Source organism: Somniosus microcephalus, chromosome 3, assembly GCF_052327205.1.
Source record: "Somniosus microcephalus isolate GS21.2 chromosome 3, FLI_Smic_1.0, whole genome shotgun sequence".
Classification (NCBI taxonomy): Eukaryota; Metazoa; Chordata; class Chondrichthyes; order Squaliformes; family Somniosidae; genus Somniosus; species Somniosus microcephalus.
Window position 1 is genome coordinate 23,716,086 of NC_140989.1, and position 16,271 is coordinate 23,732,356.

At 46.2% G+C, this 16,271-nt stretch overlaps 1 protein-coding gene across 1 annotated transcript; it reads right to left on the reverse strand.

Annotated features, from left to right (window-relative positions):
* Positions 1 to 709: 709 nt before the first annotated feature.
* LOC147120903 (endonuclease domain-containing 1 protein-like) lies at positions 710 to 14,266 on the reverse strand. The gene is made up of 2 exons (XM_085979351.1): positions 13,769 to 14,266; positions 710 to 9,152 (listed from the first exon to the last, which is right to left on the reverse strand). The coding sequence occupies exons 1-2, from the start codon at positions 14,066 to 14,068 to the stop codon at positions 8,271 to 8,273; spliced, it is 1,182 nt and encodes a 393-aa protein (XP_085835477.1). The 5' UTR covers positions 14,069 to 14,266; the 3' UTR covers positions 710 to 8,270.
* Positions 14,267 to 16,271: the final 2,005 nt, after the last annotated feature.

Consider the following 16,271-nt stretch of genomic DNA (forward strand, 5'->3'; position numbering starts at 1 on the left):
AGGGTAGCTAATGTTACCCCACTATTCAAAAAAGGTGGGAGAGAAAAAGCGGGGAATTATAGACCGGTAAGCCTGACATCGGTAGTGGGGAAAATGCTAGAGTCTATTATAAAAGATGTAATAGCAGAGCACTTGGAAAGCAGTGACAGGATCGGACAAAGTCAACATGGATTTACAAAAGGTAAATCATGCTTGACTAATCTACTGGAATTTTTTGAGGATGTAACTGGTAAAATAGATAAGGGAGAACCAGTGGATGTGGTGTATTTGGACTTTCAGAAGGCTTTCGATAAGGTCCCACACAAGAGATTAGCGTGCAAAATTAAGGCACATGGGATTGGGGGCAAGGTATTGACTTGGATAGAGAACTGGTTGGCGGACTGAAAGCAAAGAGTTGGAATAAACGGGTCGTTTTCCGAGTGGCAGGCAGTGACTAGTGGGGTACCGCAAGGATCGGTCCTAGGACCCCAGCTGTTCACAATATATATTAATGATCTGGACGAGGGAATTGGATGTAATATCTCCAAATTTGCAGACGACACAAAGCTGGGCGGGAGGGTAAGCTGCGAGGAGGATGTCGGGAAACTCCAGTACGATTTGGACAGGTTGGGTGATTGGGCAGAAACATGGCAAATGCACTATAATGTGGATAAATGTGAGGTTATCCACTTTGGTGGCAAAAACAGGAAGGCAGATTATTATTTGAATGGCAATAGATTGGGAGAAGGGGAAGTGCAAAGAGACCTGGGTGTTCTTGTGCACCAGTTGCTGAAGGTAAGCATGCAGGTGCAGCAGGCGGTTAAGAAGGCAAATGGTATGTTGGCCTTCGTAGCAAGAGGGTTCGAGTACAGGAACAAGGATGTCTTGCTACAGTTGTACAGGGCTTTGGTGAGACCGCACCTTGAGTATTGTGTGCAGTTTTGGTCACCTTACCTGAGGAAGGACGTTCTTGCCATGGAGGGAGTGCAGCGAAGATTCACCAGGCTGATACCTGGGATGGCAGGAATGACGTATGAGGAGAGATTGTGTCGATTGGGCTTATACTCACTGGAGTTTAGAAGATTGAGAGGGGATCTCATCGAAACCTATAAAATTCTGTCAGGTCCCTTAGTGTTAGGGGGATTAAATACGTGGGGTTACAGGGATAGGGTGGGATATGTGTTGGTGTAGGGGTTACAGGGATCGGGTGGGATATGTGTCAGTGCAGGCTCGATGGGCCGAAATGGCCTCTATCTGCACTGTGGGGTTTCTGTGATTCTGTGATAAAGGGGTAAGCCATTTAGGACTGAAATGAGGAGGAATTTCTTCACCCAGAGAGTGGTGAACCTGTGGAATTCTCTGCCACAGAGGACGGTGGAGGCTAGTTCATTAAATATATTCAAGAAAGAGTTGGATATATTTCTTGAGGCTAAAGGGATCAAGGGATATGGGGAAAAGGCAGGGACAGGGTACTGAGTTTGGATGATCAACCAATGGCGGAGCAGACTCGAAGGGCCGAATGGCCTACTCCTGCTCCTATCTTCTATGTTTCTATATTTCTATGTGTAGGTCGGGGGCTTGCACCCGCAGGAAGCCCCCGACCCGAATTTCTGGGCCATTGTTCCCGCTCCGCTGGGCAGCCGTAAATTTCACATGCGCAAAAATCTGAATGGGCCGCGCAGGCCATTAAAGGGACCGCGCACCCCCAAAAAAATGTTCACAGGGAACATTGGTAGCAATACTTTGAATGGAGGTAGGCTCAGTACTGTGGATGAGCAGAGGGATTTGGGAGGTACAGTTCACAGCATATTAAAGACAGCACCTCAGGTTGATAAGAAACGCTAATGGAATTCTAGGGAACGAAGAGTAGCGAAAGGAAACGTGGGTCCCTTACAGGCTGAGACAGGGGAAATGAGGAAATGGAAGAGAAATTAAACAAATACTTTGCATCTGTCTTCGCAGAAGAAGACGCAAAAAACTTCCCGGAAATAGTGGAGAACCCAGGGTCTAGCGAGAATGAGGAACTGAAAGAAATTAGTATTAGTAAAAAAAAATAGTACTGGAGAAATTAATGAAAAAGAAAGACTTGTATTTATATTGGGCCTTTCACGACCACCGGACATCTTAAAGTGCTTTACAGCCAATGAAGAACTTTTTGAGGTGTAGTCACTGTTGTAATGTGGGAAACGCAGCAGCCAAATTGCACTCAGCAAGCTCCCACAAACAGCAATGGGATAATGACAAGATAATCAGTTTTTGTTATGTTGATTGAAGGATAAATAGTGCTAAGGGATCTTTTACATCCACCTGAGAGAGCAGACAGGGCCTCGGATTTAACATCTCATCTGAAAGATGGTACTTCTAACAGTGCAGCACTCCCTCAGCACTGCACTGGAGTGTCAGCCTAGATTTATGTGCTCAAGTCCCTGGAGTGGGACTTAAGCCCACAACCTTCTAGACGTAGAGGCAAGTGTGCTACCCACTGAGCCACAGCCGACACTGTGGGACTGAAAGCCTATAAATCCCCTGGACCTGATGGCCTACATCCTAGGGTTTTGAAAGAGGCGGTTATAGAGATAGTGGATGCATTTGGTTGTCATTTTCCAAAATTCCATAGATTCTAGAACGGTTCCTGCAGTTTGGAAGGTAGCAAATGTAACCCCACTATTTAAGAAAGGAGGGAGATAGAAACAGGGAATTACAGACCAGTTAGCCTGACATCAGTAGTAATCAAAATGCTAGAATCTATTATTAAGGACGTGGTAACAGGGCACTTAGAAAATAATAATAGGATTGGGCAGAGTCAACATGGATTTATGAAAGGGAAATCGTGTTTGATGAACCTGTTAGAGTTTTTTACGTTGTAACTAGCAGAATAGATAAGGGGGAACCAGTGGATGTGGTGTATTTGGATTTTCAGAATGCATTCGATAAAGTGCCACACAAGAGGTTATTAAACAAAATTAGGGATTGGGGGTAATATACTAGCATGGATTGAGGATTGGTTAATGGACAGAAAACAGAGAGTAGGAATAAACGAGTCATTTTCTGGGTTGGCAGGCTGTAACTAGTGGGGTACCGCAAGGATCAGTGCTTGGGCCTCAGCTATTTACAATCTGTATCAATGATTTGGGTGAGGGGACCAACTATAATATATATCCAAGTTTGCTGATGATACATAGACAGGTAAGTGAGTGGGCAAGAACATGGCAAATGGAATGTAATGTGGAGAAATGTGAAGTTATCCACTTGGTAGGAAAAATAGAAAAGCAGAGTATTTTTTAAATGTGAGAGATTGGGAAATGTTAGTGTTCAGAGGGACCTGGGCGTCCTTGTACACGAATCACTGAAAGTTAACATGCAGGTACAGCAAGCAATTAGGAAAGCAAATGGTATGTTGGCCTTTATTACAAGAGGATTTGAGTATAAGAGTAAAGATGTCTTACTGCAATTATATAGGGCCCTGGTGAGACCACACCTGGAGTATTGTGTACAGTTTTGGTCTCCTTACCTAAGGAAGGATATACTTGCCATAGAGGGAGTGCAATGAAGGTTCACCAGACTGATTCCTGGGATGGGGGGATTGTCCTATGAGGAGAGATTGAGTAGACTAGGCCTATATTCTCTGGAGTTTAGAAGAATGAGAGGTGATCTCATTGAAACATACAAAAATCTTACAGGACTTGACAGGGTAGATGCAGGGAGGATGTTTCCCCTGGCTGGGGAGTCTAGAACCAGGGGTCACAGTCTCAGAATAAGGGGTCGGCCATTTAGGACTGAGATGAGGAGAAATTTCTTCACTCAGAGGGTGTGAATCTTTGGAATTCTCTACGCCAGAGGGCTGTGGAGGCTCAGTCATTGAGTATATTCAAGACAGAGATCGATAGATTTTTGGATATTAAGAGAATCAAGGGATATGGGGATAGTGCAGGAAAGTGGAGAGGAGGTAGATGATTAGCCATGATCTTATTGAATGGCGGAACAGGCTTGAAGGGCCAAATGGCCGACTCCTGCTCCTAATTCTTATGTTCTTATGTTCTAAGAGGTAATGATGAGCCTATATATAACCTTAATAGACCTCATTTAGTGTACCATGTTCAGTATTGGGTGCCACACTATAACAAGGATATTGAGGCTTTGGAGAGGTTACAATGGATAATCACTAGAATGCTGCCTGGTATGAGGATATGCAAATACAAAGACTCGAAAAATTGGGGCTTTTTACAGGGGTACATTACAACAACGCATATTATGTGGCGATAGGATAGAAATGTTTAAAATTATGAAAGAATGTAACAGGGTAGCTAGAAGCAGATTTTCCAATAATTGAGGGGCTAGATCAAAGGGCCATAGATACAAGATTAAATGAAAGAAATTTCATAGCATCATGGATTCATAGAATAGTACAGCACAGAAGGAGGCCATTCGGCCCATCGAGTCTGCGCCAGGTCTTTCGAAGATCAATCCAGTTAGTCCCACTCCCCGGCTCGTTCCCCATAGCCCTGCAATCTTTTCTACTTCAACTATTTATCCAATTCCCTTTAGAAGGCTACAATTGAATGTGTATCCACCACCCTATCAGGCAGTGCATTCCAAATCCTGACCACTCTTTGCGTAAAAAGGTTTTCCCTTATGTCGCTTCTGGTTCTTTTGTGCCCTCTGGCTATCGACCCTTCAGGCATTGGAATCGGTTTCTCTTTATTTACTCTATCTGAAGCCTTCATTGTTTTAAACACCTCGATCAACTCTCCTCAGCCTTCTCTGCCCCATGGAGAACAACTTTTCCGAGCTTCTCCAGTCTATCCACATAACTGTAATCCCTCATCCCTGGAACCATTCTAGTAAATCTCTTCTGTACCCTCTCCAAAGCCTTCAAATTTAGAACAGAGGGCTGGAAAACTTCTTTACACGGAAAGTTGTGAGGCCGTGGAATTAACTCCCAGGGTTAGTGGTTGAGGAAGAAACTGTGTCAACATTCAAGATTAGATTGGCTAGGTGGATGACGGAAACGGGTTTGAAGGGATATGGGAACAGTGAGGGTAGATCAAAGGGCCATTTGCTCACGTGGAGGAGGGTAAATGCCAACACCAACTGACTGGGCCGAATGGCCTGATTCCAGGTTGCTACTTTCATGTATATTTCTATATATTACCGCACATGTGGAGATTACAAAATATTACAAATTCATTACAGCACAGTAACAGGCCATTCGGCCCAACAGGTGCATGCAGGCATTTATACTCCACACGAGCCTCCTCCCGCCCTTCTTCACTTAACTCCATCAACATATCCTTCTGTTCCTTTCCCCCTCATGTACTTATCTAGTTTCCCGTTGAATGCATCTCTGCTATTCGCCTCAACCACTCCCTGTGGTACCGAGTTCCACATTCTCACCACTCTCTGGGTAAAGAAGTTTCTCCTGAATTCTCTATTGGATTTATTAGTGACTATCTTATATTTATGACCCCTAGTTCTGGTCCCGTCTGCAAGCGGAATCTTCTTTTCTACGTCTACCCTATCAAACCCTTTCATAATCTTGAAGACCTCTATCAGGTCACCCCTTAGTCTTAACTTTTCTAGAGAAAAGAGCCCCAGCCTCTTCAATCTTTCCTGATAGAGCATAACATAAAAAAGGGACCTCTATTATCTCCAGTGACACCAATATTAATAATCATAATAACGCCAGCATCCCCTGCAGTGATACCTGAGCAACTATAATACATAGTTCTCACCACAATTACAATGACGGCTGTCAAAGCACTGAATATTTGTGAGAGAGGTTACAATGGAAGAATAGCAATGCACCTATACAATACATGGCAATCAATAGAGTACAGCAGCTGGCACCGAGAAGTGACGGAAATACTCATGAATGGGTTGGCGACCAGAAATGTTCAAAAAATAAACGGCTGTGGGTGACCAAAAACGAACACTTTGAGAAGGGCAGTTTGAACACGACCGCTGACAAGGTCCAAAGGGCTGCCTGCGAAAGTGGGCCAGCGCCGCAATCTTCAAAAAACACCAACACTGCTCCACACTTCAGTTCTGAAAGTGTCGGTTTTTTCACCCACTGTCATTCACTGCAGATAATGCTCGCCAACAAGAAGTGATCCAACAAGAATAACCCCAGCTGTTGAATTGAAAGGGGAAACCCTCTACAGAGACAGGCAAACCTTCCACAGAGACAGGACGATCCACTACTGAGGGGACAGGTGGAGATCCCAAGACCAGATGTTAACAAGTCCAACGCCTGATTATCTACATCCGAGGGTACTTAAGGAAGTGGCCCTAGAAATAGTAGATGCATTGCTGATCATCTTCCAACATTCGATGGAATCTGGAACAGTACCCATGGATTGGAGGGTAGCTAATGTTACCCCACTATTCAAAAAAGGTGGTAGAGAGAAAACGGGGAATTACAGACCGGTAAGCCTGACATCGGTAGTGGGGAAAATGCTAGAGTCCATTATAAAAGATGTAATAGCAGAGCACTTGGAAAACAATGACAGGATCGGACAAAGTCAACATGGATTTACAAAAGTTAAATCGTGCTTGACTAATCTACTGGAATTTTTTGAGGATGTAACTAGTAAAATAGATGAGGGAGAACCAGTGGATGTGGTGTATTTGGACTTTCAAAAGGCTTTCGATAAGGTCCCGCATAAGAGATTAGCGTGTAAAGTTAAGGCACATGGGATTGGGGGCAAGGTATTGACTTGGATAGAGAACTGGTTGGCAGATAGAAAGCAAAGAGTTGGAATAAACTGGTCTTTTTCCGAGTGGCAGGCAGTGACTAGTGGGGTACCGCAGGGATCGGACCTTGGACCCCAGCTATTCACAATATATATTAATGATCTAGACAAGGGAATTGGATGTAATATCTCCAAGTTTGCAGACGACACAAAGCTGGGTGGGCGTGTGTGCTGTGAGGAGGATGCCGAGAAACTCCAGGATGATTTGGACAGGTTGGGTGATTGGGCAGAAGTATGGCAGATGCAATATAACGTGGATAAATGCGAGGTTATCCACTTTGGTGTCAAAAACAGGAAGGCAGATTATTATCTGAATGGCAATAGATTGGGAGAAGGGGAAGTGCAACGAGACCTGGGTGTCCTTGTGCACCAGTCGCTGAAGGTAAGCATGCAGGTGCAGCAGGCAGTTAAGAAGGCAAATGGTATGTTGGCCTTCGTAGCGAGAGGGTTTGAGTACAGGAACAAGGATGTCTTGCTGCAGTTGTACAGGGCCTTGGTGAGACCACATCTTGAGTATTGTGTGCAGTTTTGGTCGCCTTATCTGAGGAAGGATGTTCTTGCCATGGAGGGAGTTCAGTGAAGATTCACCAGGCTGATACCTGGGATGGCAGGAATGACGTATGAGGAGAGATTGGGTCGATTGGGCTTATACTCGCTGGAGTTTAGAAGAATGAGAGGGGATCTCATTGAAACTTATAAAATTCTGACAGGACTAGACAGACTAGATGCAGGAAGGATGTTCCCGATGGTCGGGGAGTCCAGAACCAGGGGTCACAGTCTAAGGATAAGGGGTAAGCCATTTAGGACAGAAATGAGGAGGAATTTCTTCACCCAGTGAGTGGTGAACCTGTGGAATTCTCTACCACAGAAGGCAGTAGAGGCCAATTCGTTAAATATATTCAAGAAGGAGTTGGATATATTTCTTAAGGCTAAAGGGATCAAGGAATATGGGGAGAAAGCAGGGACAGGGTACTGAATTTGGATGATCAGCCATGATCGCATTGAATGGCGGAGCAGGCTCGAGGGGCTGAATGGCCTACTCCTGCTCCTATCTTCTATGTTTCTATGCCTGGACCCACAGCTGTTGGTTCTCTTGCTGTCTCAGGTTCCTGTACACCAGACAAGAGTTATTTTGGCAAATTGAATACAGAATTCTCCTAGATTTTGGAAGGTTTGTCAACCCAGTTCTCTGGAGTTCTAGACTGATTGGGAAGGCTAGGATTTCCATTTCCTTGAAAGATATTTCTTTGAGATATTAGGTTGCTTGAGAACAGAATTCCCTGAGAACAAAACTACAGGATTTTGCTAATTTGCCTCTTGGTGCAGTTAATAATTAAGAGTATTCCAAGAAGTCCTCATAAATGCCTCATGACTCTGTAATGATTAGTGTCTTCTGAGAAATGCCACAATCATGAGGCCCCTGGCAAATATTAACAGACCACCAATAGTGGACTTGCTCACCGTGACAAGCCCCAGAGATTACACCAGCGCAAACTTTGATAATGCTGACGAGTCAGAAGCTGCTACGCCTAACTTCAGTTAAGAGCCGGCAAGTTGAGCGGTATTATTGATGAGGACGCCAAACACATTTAGGGTGAGAACTCCAACAACCGTGACGACACCGAGGAAAACCGGAGCGATGACCTGGGCGACCTCTACCATGCCACTTGAGACCGCGTGGACCGTGGCTCGAACAGGAACCAGGAGCTTACAGTAGATGAATTGGAAGATTCCCACAGCCACCTCATAGCCGAACGGTCGCAGTGGGGAACTTCCTGTGTTATTTACGGGATTGATTATTTTATTCTGAATCAAGCCTTGCACTTCTTTGAAGATTTGAACTTCATCGCCTTCGCTTGTTCCTCTGCAGCTGTCAAAGAGCCTGCCCACTTGCAGTTTCTTCTGAAGCTCTCTCACAGTTGCATATTTTGTCTCTCGTTCTGGTTTCATTTGTTTCATGAATGCAAAAGAAAAATCTCTATTGTATGTCAGTACGTTCTGCTCCTCTGCTCCCGCGTTGTTATTTAGACAGGGGTCGTTATTCTGATCCCGTGGGAAGGTGCAGCAAAGAGCCGTCCAGACTAGTCCAGGCACCGAGACCCTGTTGTTCATTTTGGTCCTTGTAGGGTTGGCAGCACCCGTCACCAGGTACATCGACCGGCCGGACTTGTGGCATATCTGCGCCAGCTTCTGGGCCACGGATTCTGCCTCCTGATACCAGTTGACGTTGGCTGCATGCTCCTCGGGGACCGCGTTAGTGAGGGTGCATGTGGCTGTGGCGCTCTCCTTCTCATTCAGTGCGAACGGGTAGAGATGGCCCCGGTCGTACCCTGAGTCATAGTAGTCCTCATCCATTGCCTGCTTGTTACTGGAATCTGCACCACTGTTTCTCATTCTATCCGGGGCGTTTTGATCATCGATCTGTAATCCAACGCAGATCAAAGTGTTTAGGAAAACAAAAACTTCACAATGTGTTCATTGCAACCTGACCTCAATACGCCTGGACAGGCAGCAAATTTTAAAGATTGCCCTTGGGTCAGCCTTGATCTCACTGAATGGCAGAACAGGCTCGAGGGGCTGAATGGCCTCCTCCTGTGCCTATGTCCCTATGTTCAAGAGCCACAGCCCCAGTGCATACATTGTCTACATAACCTTGCTTTTTATTTGTTCTAGGGATGTGGGCAACACGGGCAAGGACCGAGTTGCCCATAAAAGATCATGGTGGACCCTCTTATTAAAGTGGATAAATTTGACACTGCGCAAAATTTAAATGAGTTTTTCAGGGCCATAACTTTTGCTTACCAGTCAGTACGCTGTTAAAACCCCAGTTACAGCTAATCCAAAAGGGTCTGACTTTTAATGGGGTATTTATCAGCGATGTTGACCCAGACATTTGGGTCTCCACGGGTGAGTACGCACGGGGTACTCACCCATAAGCCCAAGGGAAGTGCCGGTTTCCTGCATGCACTGCGCATGCGCGGGAAACCGGCACTTCCGATCCCCTGAAAGCAGGGGTTCAGAGGTCGAACGCGTGCACGGGAGAGGCTGCGCGTGCGCATCAAACTTCGTTTTTTTTTTACAGGTTTTCCCGGGAGGGTAAGTCTCCAGAAGTTAGACATATAAAAAGCAGGCGTAAGGCCTGCTTTTTACAAGGAAGTGTTGAATTAATTAAAATTAAAACATTTTTTCCACAGGTTAATTATTTTTAAATATTTTAAAGAAAGGTAAGTTTATTTTTAGCCCCGTTAGAAAATAAAATTATTTTTTTCAAAAATTTTAATTATTGTTTAAAATAGTTATTTCATGTAATTTATAGTTTATTTTAAAAATGTGATTTAAAAAAAATTTATTTGAAGATTTAGTGATGTTATGGGGCCATAGTATTTCTAACTTTTGACAGGTCTTCCTGTCAGACTTATGAATGAAGCATTCCCTGCTACCATTGGCTCTCCATGGCCCACGTGATCCCAGGGGACGCATCAAACTAACTGCGCCCCTGGGATACGCAAGCACTGCGCGCCGGCAGTTGGAGGAGGCCCAGGATCGGAATCCCACGCGGGCCCACAGCTCAACGGCCGGTGCGCTAGGTAAGTGCAGGTCGGAGGCTTGCACCCGCGGGAAGCCCCCGACCCGAATTTCTGGGCCATTACCGCGGAGAGCCCAAGTTTTCACCAGTTTCACTGATTTGTCTGATTGCGCTGGTTGCCGGCTGTGGGGGCAGGGGGCGGGCACAGCGCAGCCAGTAGCAGAGCAGTGAGTGACGGACCGCAACTTCAGGATTTCCGCCTTAGGATGTGCATGCGCTAAATCCTGACTTTGCGGTCAGTTTCAACGGCGAGCACTGTTTGTTCGCTTGTTATTACCCACTGCAAATTCCGGGCCAATAGGATTGAATTCTAAGGCTGCTAACTCTCCAGGATTGTCCTGGAATTTCCAAAGAGTTAAAGATGAATCTACCGGACACTGCTGGGAGCAATCCTGGAGAAAAATCATAGGGCTATTCAAAAAATAGTTGTTTTTTTATTTACTTTGAACATTTTAGTTATAAAAATATTGGACGGCGGGGGCAAAAAAACAGGCTGTTTGACTGGGCCGGGTGATTGGAGGTGGGAGGTCATGTGAAGAAACCTCTAGGAATACATCCAACCAGAGTTGGTAACCCCACTGAACTCAGCGCCAACGCAGCTCACACTGAAGGTGTCGCTTTGCAAACATGCCTCGTCCACTGGGACTGCATATCGTGAAATGAATCCTCCCCCACCTGCACAATTATCCATCTGAATCCATGGGAAATCGTGCACCCAATTCCCCATATGCCTTCCCGGCAGGCAAAGCTCTGTTCCAGGAATGCGAACTTGTTAAACGATCCCTTGTGACTGCCCCATCGGTTCGAGGCCTCATCATACGGTACACGTACCGCTCTGAGACTGCAGCTTCAGGGTAAGTTTAGTGTGTCAGTGGCAAAGCGATCTCAGCCACACTGCCGGTGTAAATCTGGAGTCCGCGTCTGATTTTAAAAAAAAGACGCACTTTATACAGCACCTTTCACGACGCCAGGACACCTCAAAGCGCTATACAACCATTGAAGTACTTTTTGAAGTGTAGTCACTGTTGTAATGTAGGTTATCTTATTTGAGGGATAAATATTGGCCAGGACACCGGAGAAGAACTCCCCCTGCCCCACCCTGCTCTTCTTTGAAATAGTGCCATGGGATCTTTCACATCCACCTGAAAGCAGACGGGGCCTCAGTTTAACGTCTCATCTGAAAGGCGGCACCTCCGACAGTGCAGCACTCCCTCAGCACTGCACGGGAATGTCGGCCTGGATTTTTGTGTTCAAGTCTCTGGCATGGGGCTTGAACCCACGACCTTTTGGAGCTGCAGAGACAAAGGGCAGGAATTTAACTCAGGAGTCGGGCGGGAGGCAGGACTACAACTTTTGGGGTTGTAGTCCTGCCTCCATCGAGTTCTAGCCAATCCACGCGAATTTAACTTGATTGACCTTGTTGAGCCCGCCCAGCGGACTCAGCAGGCCAATTAAGGGCCACCCGGCAACAGGTGACGTCACAGGCTGAAATTTCATCTGTGAAGAGCTTTGACAGATGAAATATCAGTGTTTCACAGCTGTTTGAAGCTGTCAAACACTGACAGTCTTACTTCTAACCTGAGTCCTTCTACACAGACTCAGTTTGAAATCTCTCCTGCACAGTAAGCTGAAGGCTGTCACTTTTGACAGATCGCAGCCATTCTGCTTTCTGTGCAGGTGAGATGAGGGACTCCTGGAACCTAAAGGAAGGCTGAAAAGCTAAGAAAAGGTATGTAAAACTTATTTAATCACTTTAGACACACCAAACACACTTACCTTTGCACTCATGCACACATCACTCACCTGAAGACCGACATCTCGACCCCTCCAAGTCCTTCAACCTGACGGCCCGACTCCTCTAACCTGGTGTGGTTTGGAGCCGTCGGGAATCCCACACTTCAAGATCAAAAATAGGGATTAGGCTAAAAACTGCCTGTTAACTACCTGTTAACAGGCAGTTAATTGGCACTAATCCCCTTCCCGCCTCGGGTAGGCGGGTCCCAGTGCGGGGCGGGTACCCACCTCCTTTTAAACTGGCATGGAGGCGAGTTTGGGTGCGGGAAGGGGTCGGGACCCCTGATTTCGGGATTTTAACCCCCCCCCCCCCACACCTCCAATCCCGCCTCCACGGCCCAATGAAAATCCTGCCCAAAGAGTGCTACCCACTGAGCCACAGCTGACACATCAGCCAAGTGTAGTGGAGTGAGACTCCCTGATGTACTCTCACACAACTCCGGTTTCACACCACATGGACACCGCCTTGCCCCGCCCCGTAACAACAACTTGCATTTATATGCAACATCTGAGGAGAGCTCATCGACCTGAAGCGTTAACTCTGTTTCTCTCTCCACACAGATGCTGCCCGACCTGCTGAGTGTTCCCAGCATTTTCTGGTTTTATTTCAGATTTCCCGCATCCGCAGTATTTTGCTTTTGCATTGCACAGCGCCTTTAACGTAGTGAAGCGTCCCAAGGCGCTTCACAGGAGCGTCACCAGAAAATAATTTGACAGCGCGGCACACCAGGAGATATCAGAACAGGTGGCCAAGCGAATTAAGAAGCGTCTCACAGGAGGAGTGGAGAGGCGGAGAGGCTGAGGGAGGGAATTCCAGAGCTTTGGACCATTAGCAGCTGAAGGCGCGACCGCCAATGGTGGGACGAAGGAAATGGGGAACACGAGATACATAGAAACATAGAAGATAGGAGCAGGAGTAGGCCATTCGGCCCCTCGAGCCTGTTCCGCCATTCATTGAGATCATGGCTGATCATTCAAATTCAGTACCCTGTCCCTGCCTTCTCCCCATATCCCTTGATCCCTTTAGCCTTAAGAAATATATCTAACTCCTTCTTGAATATATTTAATGAATTGACCCCCACTGCCTTTCTTTTTTTTTTACCTTTTTTGTTTTATTTTGATGCCAAACAGGGATAAACAAATTCTGTAGTTCATCCGTGCGATATTTGAATGTTTGCCATTGCCCATCCACCGTCAACCCTTTGAGTAACATTCCCCAATCAATCCTATCCAACTCGCGCCTCATACCATCGTAGTTTCCTTTATTTAAATTCAGGACCCTGGTTTCTGAGTCAAATACCTCACTCTCCATCTTAATGAAGAACTCATTTACAAACCTTGCCCTTAATTTAATAACCAGGATATTCTCCCCCTCCTCGCTTTCTAACTTCAAGGAAAACAAACAGTGCTGCCAGGCAGGGCTGGTGAGTTGGAATGGGTCCCAGGAATGTACACAGAGATTTGCATGACTGCAGCCTCTGGTTCAGAGTCAGAAACTGATCTCTTGCTAGATTATTTTGATGAATTGCAACACGTTTAAAAAAAAAATGTGTGCCCTCGCCTAAAGTTTAATCGTCTTGCCTGGTCCGTGTCTGATACAATGCACAGTAACACACGCGAGCAGATGTACCCAGACAAGTCTGGGACCCTTCTTTACCTGCGGTTCATAAAACCAGGGGCTGGGTCTGTGACCTTCACTCTCGCCCATGCTGCAGGGGTACCTGTAAGCGGAATAGACCGGGATCCGCAGGTCTGTCCGGTACAGGGTCCCAAAGTGATAGTGGTTCTTGTACCGCTGGCAGATTTTGACCCGGCTTCTCATGGAGAATCCCTGCGGTGGGATCTTGTTCTGAAAAAACCAACTGCATTCACCGAAATCCGGCACCACTTTGCCCTGCACGGCCCCGGGATCGAGGAATGCCCAGAGCAGGAATAAGACCAGACCCTCCGCCCCCATGGCCAGAGTGAGATTCCTCTCCAGGTTGAAGAGCGAGCGATCAGTTTCACATCCAGCGCTTCCTGCTCCTTCTGTCTGTTCCGGTTACAATCGGTCAGTGACTCAGGCCCGCTTCCCTTGGGTTTATTCTCGGAAAGTTCCTGTAAACTGCTGACAAGTCGCGCCAGTCACCCGCAAAACATGTCAATCAAACTCGACCGAGCTGCCTCAAAGCAAAATAAAACCTCTCCCACTCTCTGGAAGGTCAGAATTCCTCTCCCGTAATGTCAGGTTCAGGCAACTCCCTTTCCTGCTCACTCCTGCTCTCAGTCAAGAAAATTACTTCAATGGATCAGGTCATGTGTGAGCCAGATGCTATCGTACTTGAAAACTGCCAGGTTGTTGTTGTGAAAGTAAGAAACAGAAATAAAAAGAGAGGGAGAAAGAAAGAAAGGAAGGATGAAAGGGAATAAAGAGGCTTGCACCTTTCACAACCTCAGGACCTCCCAAAGTGCTTTACAGCGCTTTTATGAAGTGCAGTCACAGTTGTAATGTAGAAAACACAGCAGCCAATTTGTGCACAGCAAGCTCCCCAAATCTTTTGTTTTAATGATGCTGATTGAGGGATAAATATTGGGCCAGGACACCGGGGAGAACGCCCCCTGCTCTTCTTCGAAATAGTGCCCTGGGATCTTTTACGTCCACCTGAGAGAACAACAGTGGCCCAGAAATTCGGGTCCCCACGGGTGAGTACGCGCTGGGTACTCATGCGTAGGCCCAACGAAAGTGCCGGTTTCGTGCATGCACTGTGCATGCGCGGGAAACCGGAACTTCCGTTCCCTAAAAGGAGTTCACAGGTCGAACGCGTGCGCCGGAGAGGCAGTTTTTTTTGCAGGTTTCTCCGGGGGGGTAAGTCTCCAGGAGTTACACTTTTAAAAAGCAGTCGCAAGGCCTGCTTTTAACAAGGTAAGTGGTGAATTAAGTAAAATTAAAACATTTTTTCCACAGGTTTATTATTTTTAAATACTTTAAAGAAAGGTAAGTTTATTTTTAGCCCCATTAGAAACTGTAATTAATTTTTTCAAAAATTTAAATTATTGTTTAAAATAGTTATTTTATGTAATTTATAGTTATTTTAAAAATGTGATTTAAAAAAAATGTATTTGAAGTTTTAGTTATGTTTTGGGGCTGATTTGTAATTATAGTTTTGGCAGTTCTTCCTGTCAATTTTATGAATGGGCATTTCCCTGCTACCATTGGCTCTCCATGGCCCACGTGATCCCAGGGGACGCTTCGAACTAACTGCGCCCCTGGGATACGCAAGCACTGCGCGCCGGCAGTTGGAGGAGGCCCAGGATCAGAATCCCACGCGGGCCCACAGTTCAACGGCTGGCACGCTAGTTAAGTGCAGGTCGGAGGCTTGCACCCGCGGGAAGCCTCCAACCCGAATTTCTGGGCCAGCACCTCTGACAGTGCAGCACTACCTCCATACTACACTTGAATACTAGGTTATGGGCTCACGTCTCTGGAGTGAGGACTATGAACCCTCAACCTTCCGACTCAGAGGTTAGAAGTGGTACCCACTTAGCCATGGCTGACACAGCTTTAAGGGGAAGAGAGCCTGCCCCTGCATGGTGTGGCCTACAGGTGACCCCAGTCCCACACTCCCAATGCCCTCAGGGTAACTGGGAATGGGAGACACATGCCTTGAGTTTCCCAAGAGCAAATGAAAAAACAAGTACATTATTAGAATATAATCTTGTTGGGGCAATACATTTCCAGACCACAAAGCATATTTTCTATTGCCCCGATATTTGTTCACACGTTTGTGTCAACATTTACCATTCTAATCACCAGCTCAATCTCCATCCCTGTTTGCTCTGTTAACAGTCGCCATGCACTCCCAGATGCCGGCCAAAGGTGGCACTGTGGAGTAGGTTTCTGAAATCTCACCCAACTCTCCTTTGTACATTATCTTGTGTACAAATAAAAAATAATTAACTCACGACAGGCAAATTTCTTCATTTTTTTGCACACAATAACAAACAGCTGAGCGTGAGGTGAAAGCACAAATTCATTTACTGTGTTCCCCTGCTTTCTATATAAATAGCGTGAGCTTTGCACACATGGGGGAAGGAGCGGGGCAGATCTCCTTTGGAAACATGGTGTGGCCGAATCATCAGTCTTTTTTCAGTAACATGGCCGGCACCTGTGGAACTGTACC

What these genes read in the sequence shown, in the direction of transcription:
- LOC147120903 (XM_085979351.1), bottom strand. Translation starts at nt 14,068, where the DNA reads ATGGGGGCGGAGGGTCTGGTCTTATTCCTGCTCTGGGCATTCCTCGAT. An exon ending in CCTGGTTTTATGAACCGCAG is followed by an intron (nt 9,153 to 13,768) that starts GTAAAGAAGGGT and finishes GTTGGATTACAG; the next exon opens with ATCGATGATCAAAACGCCCC.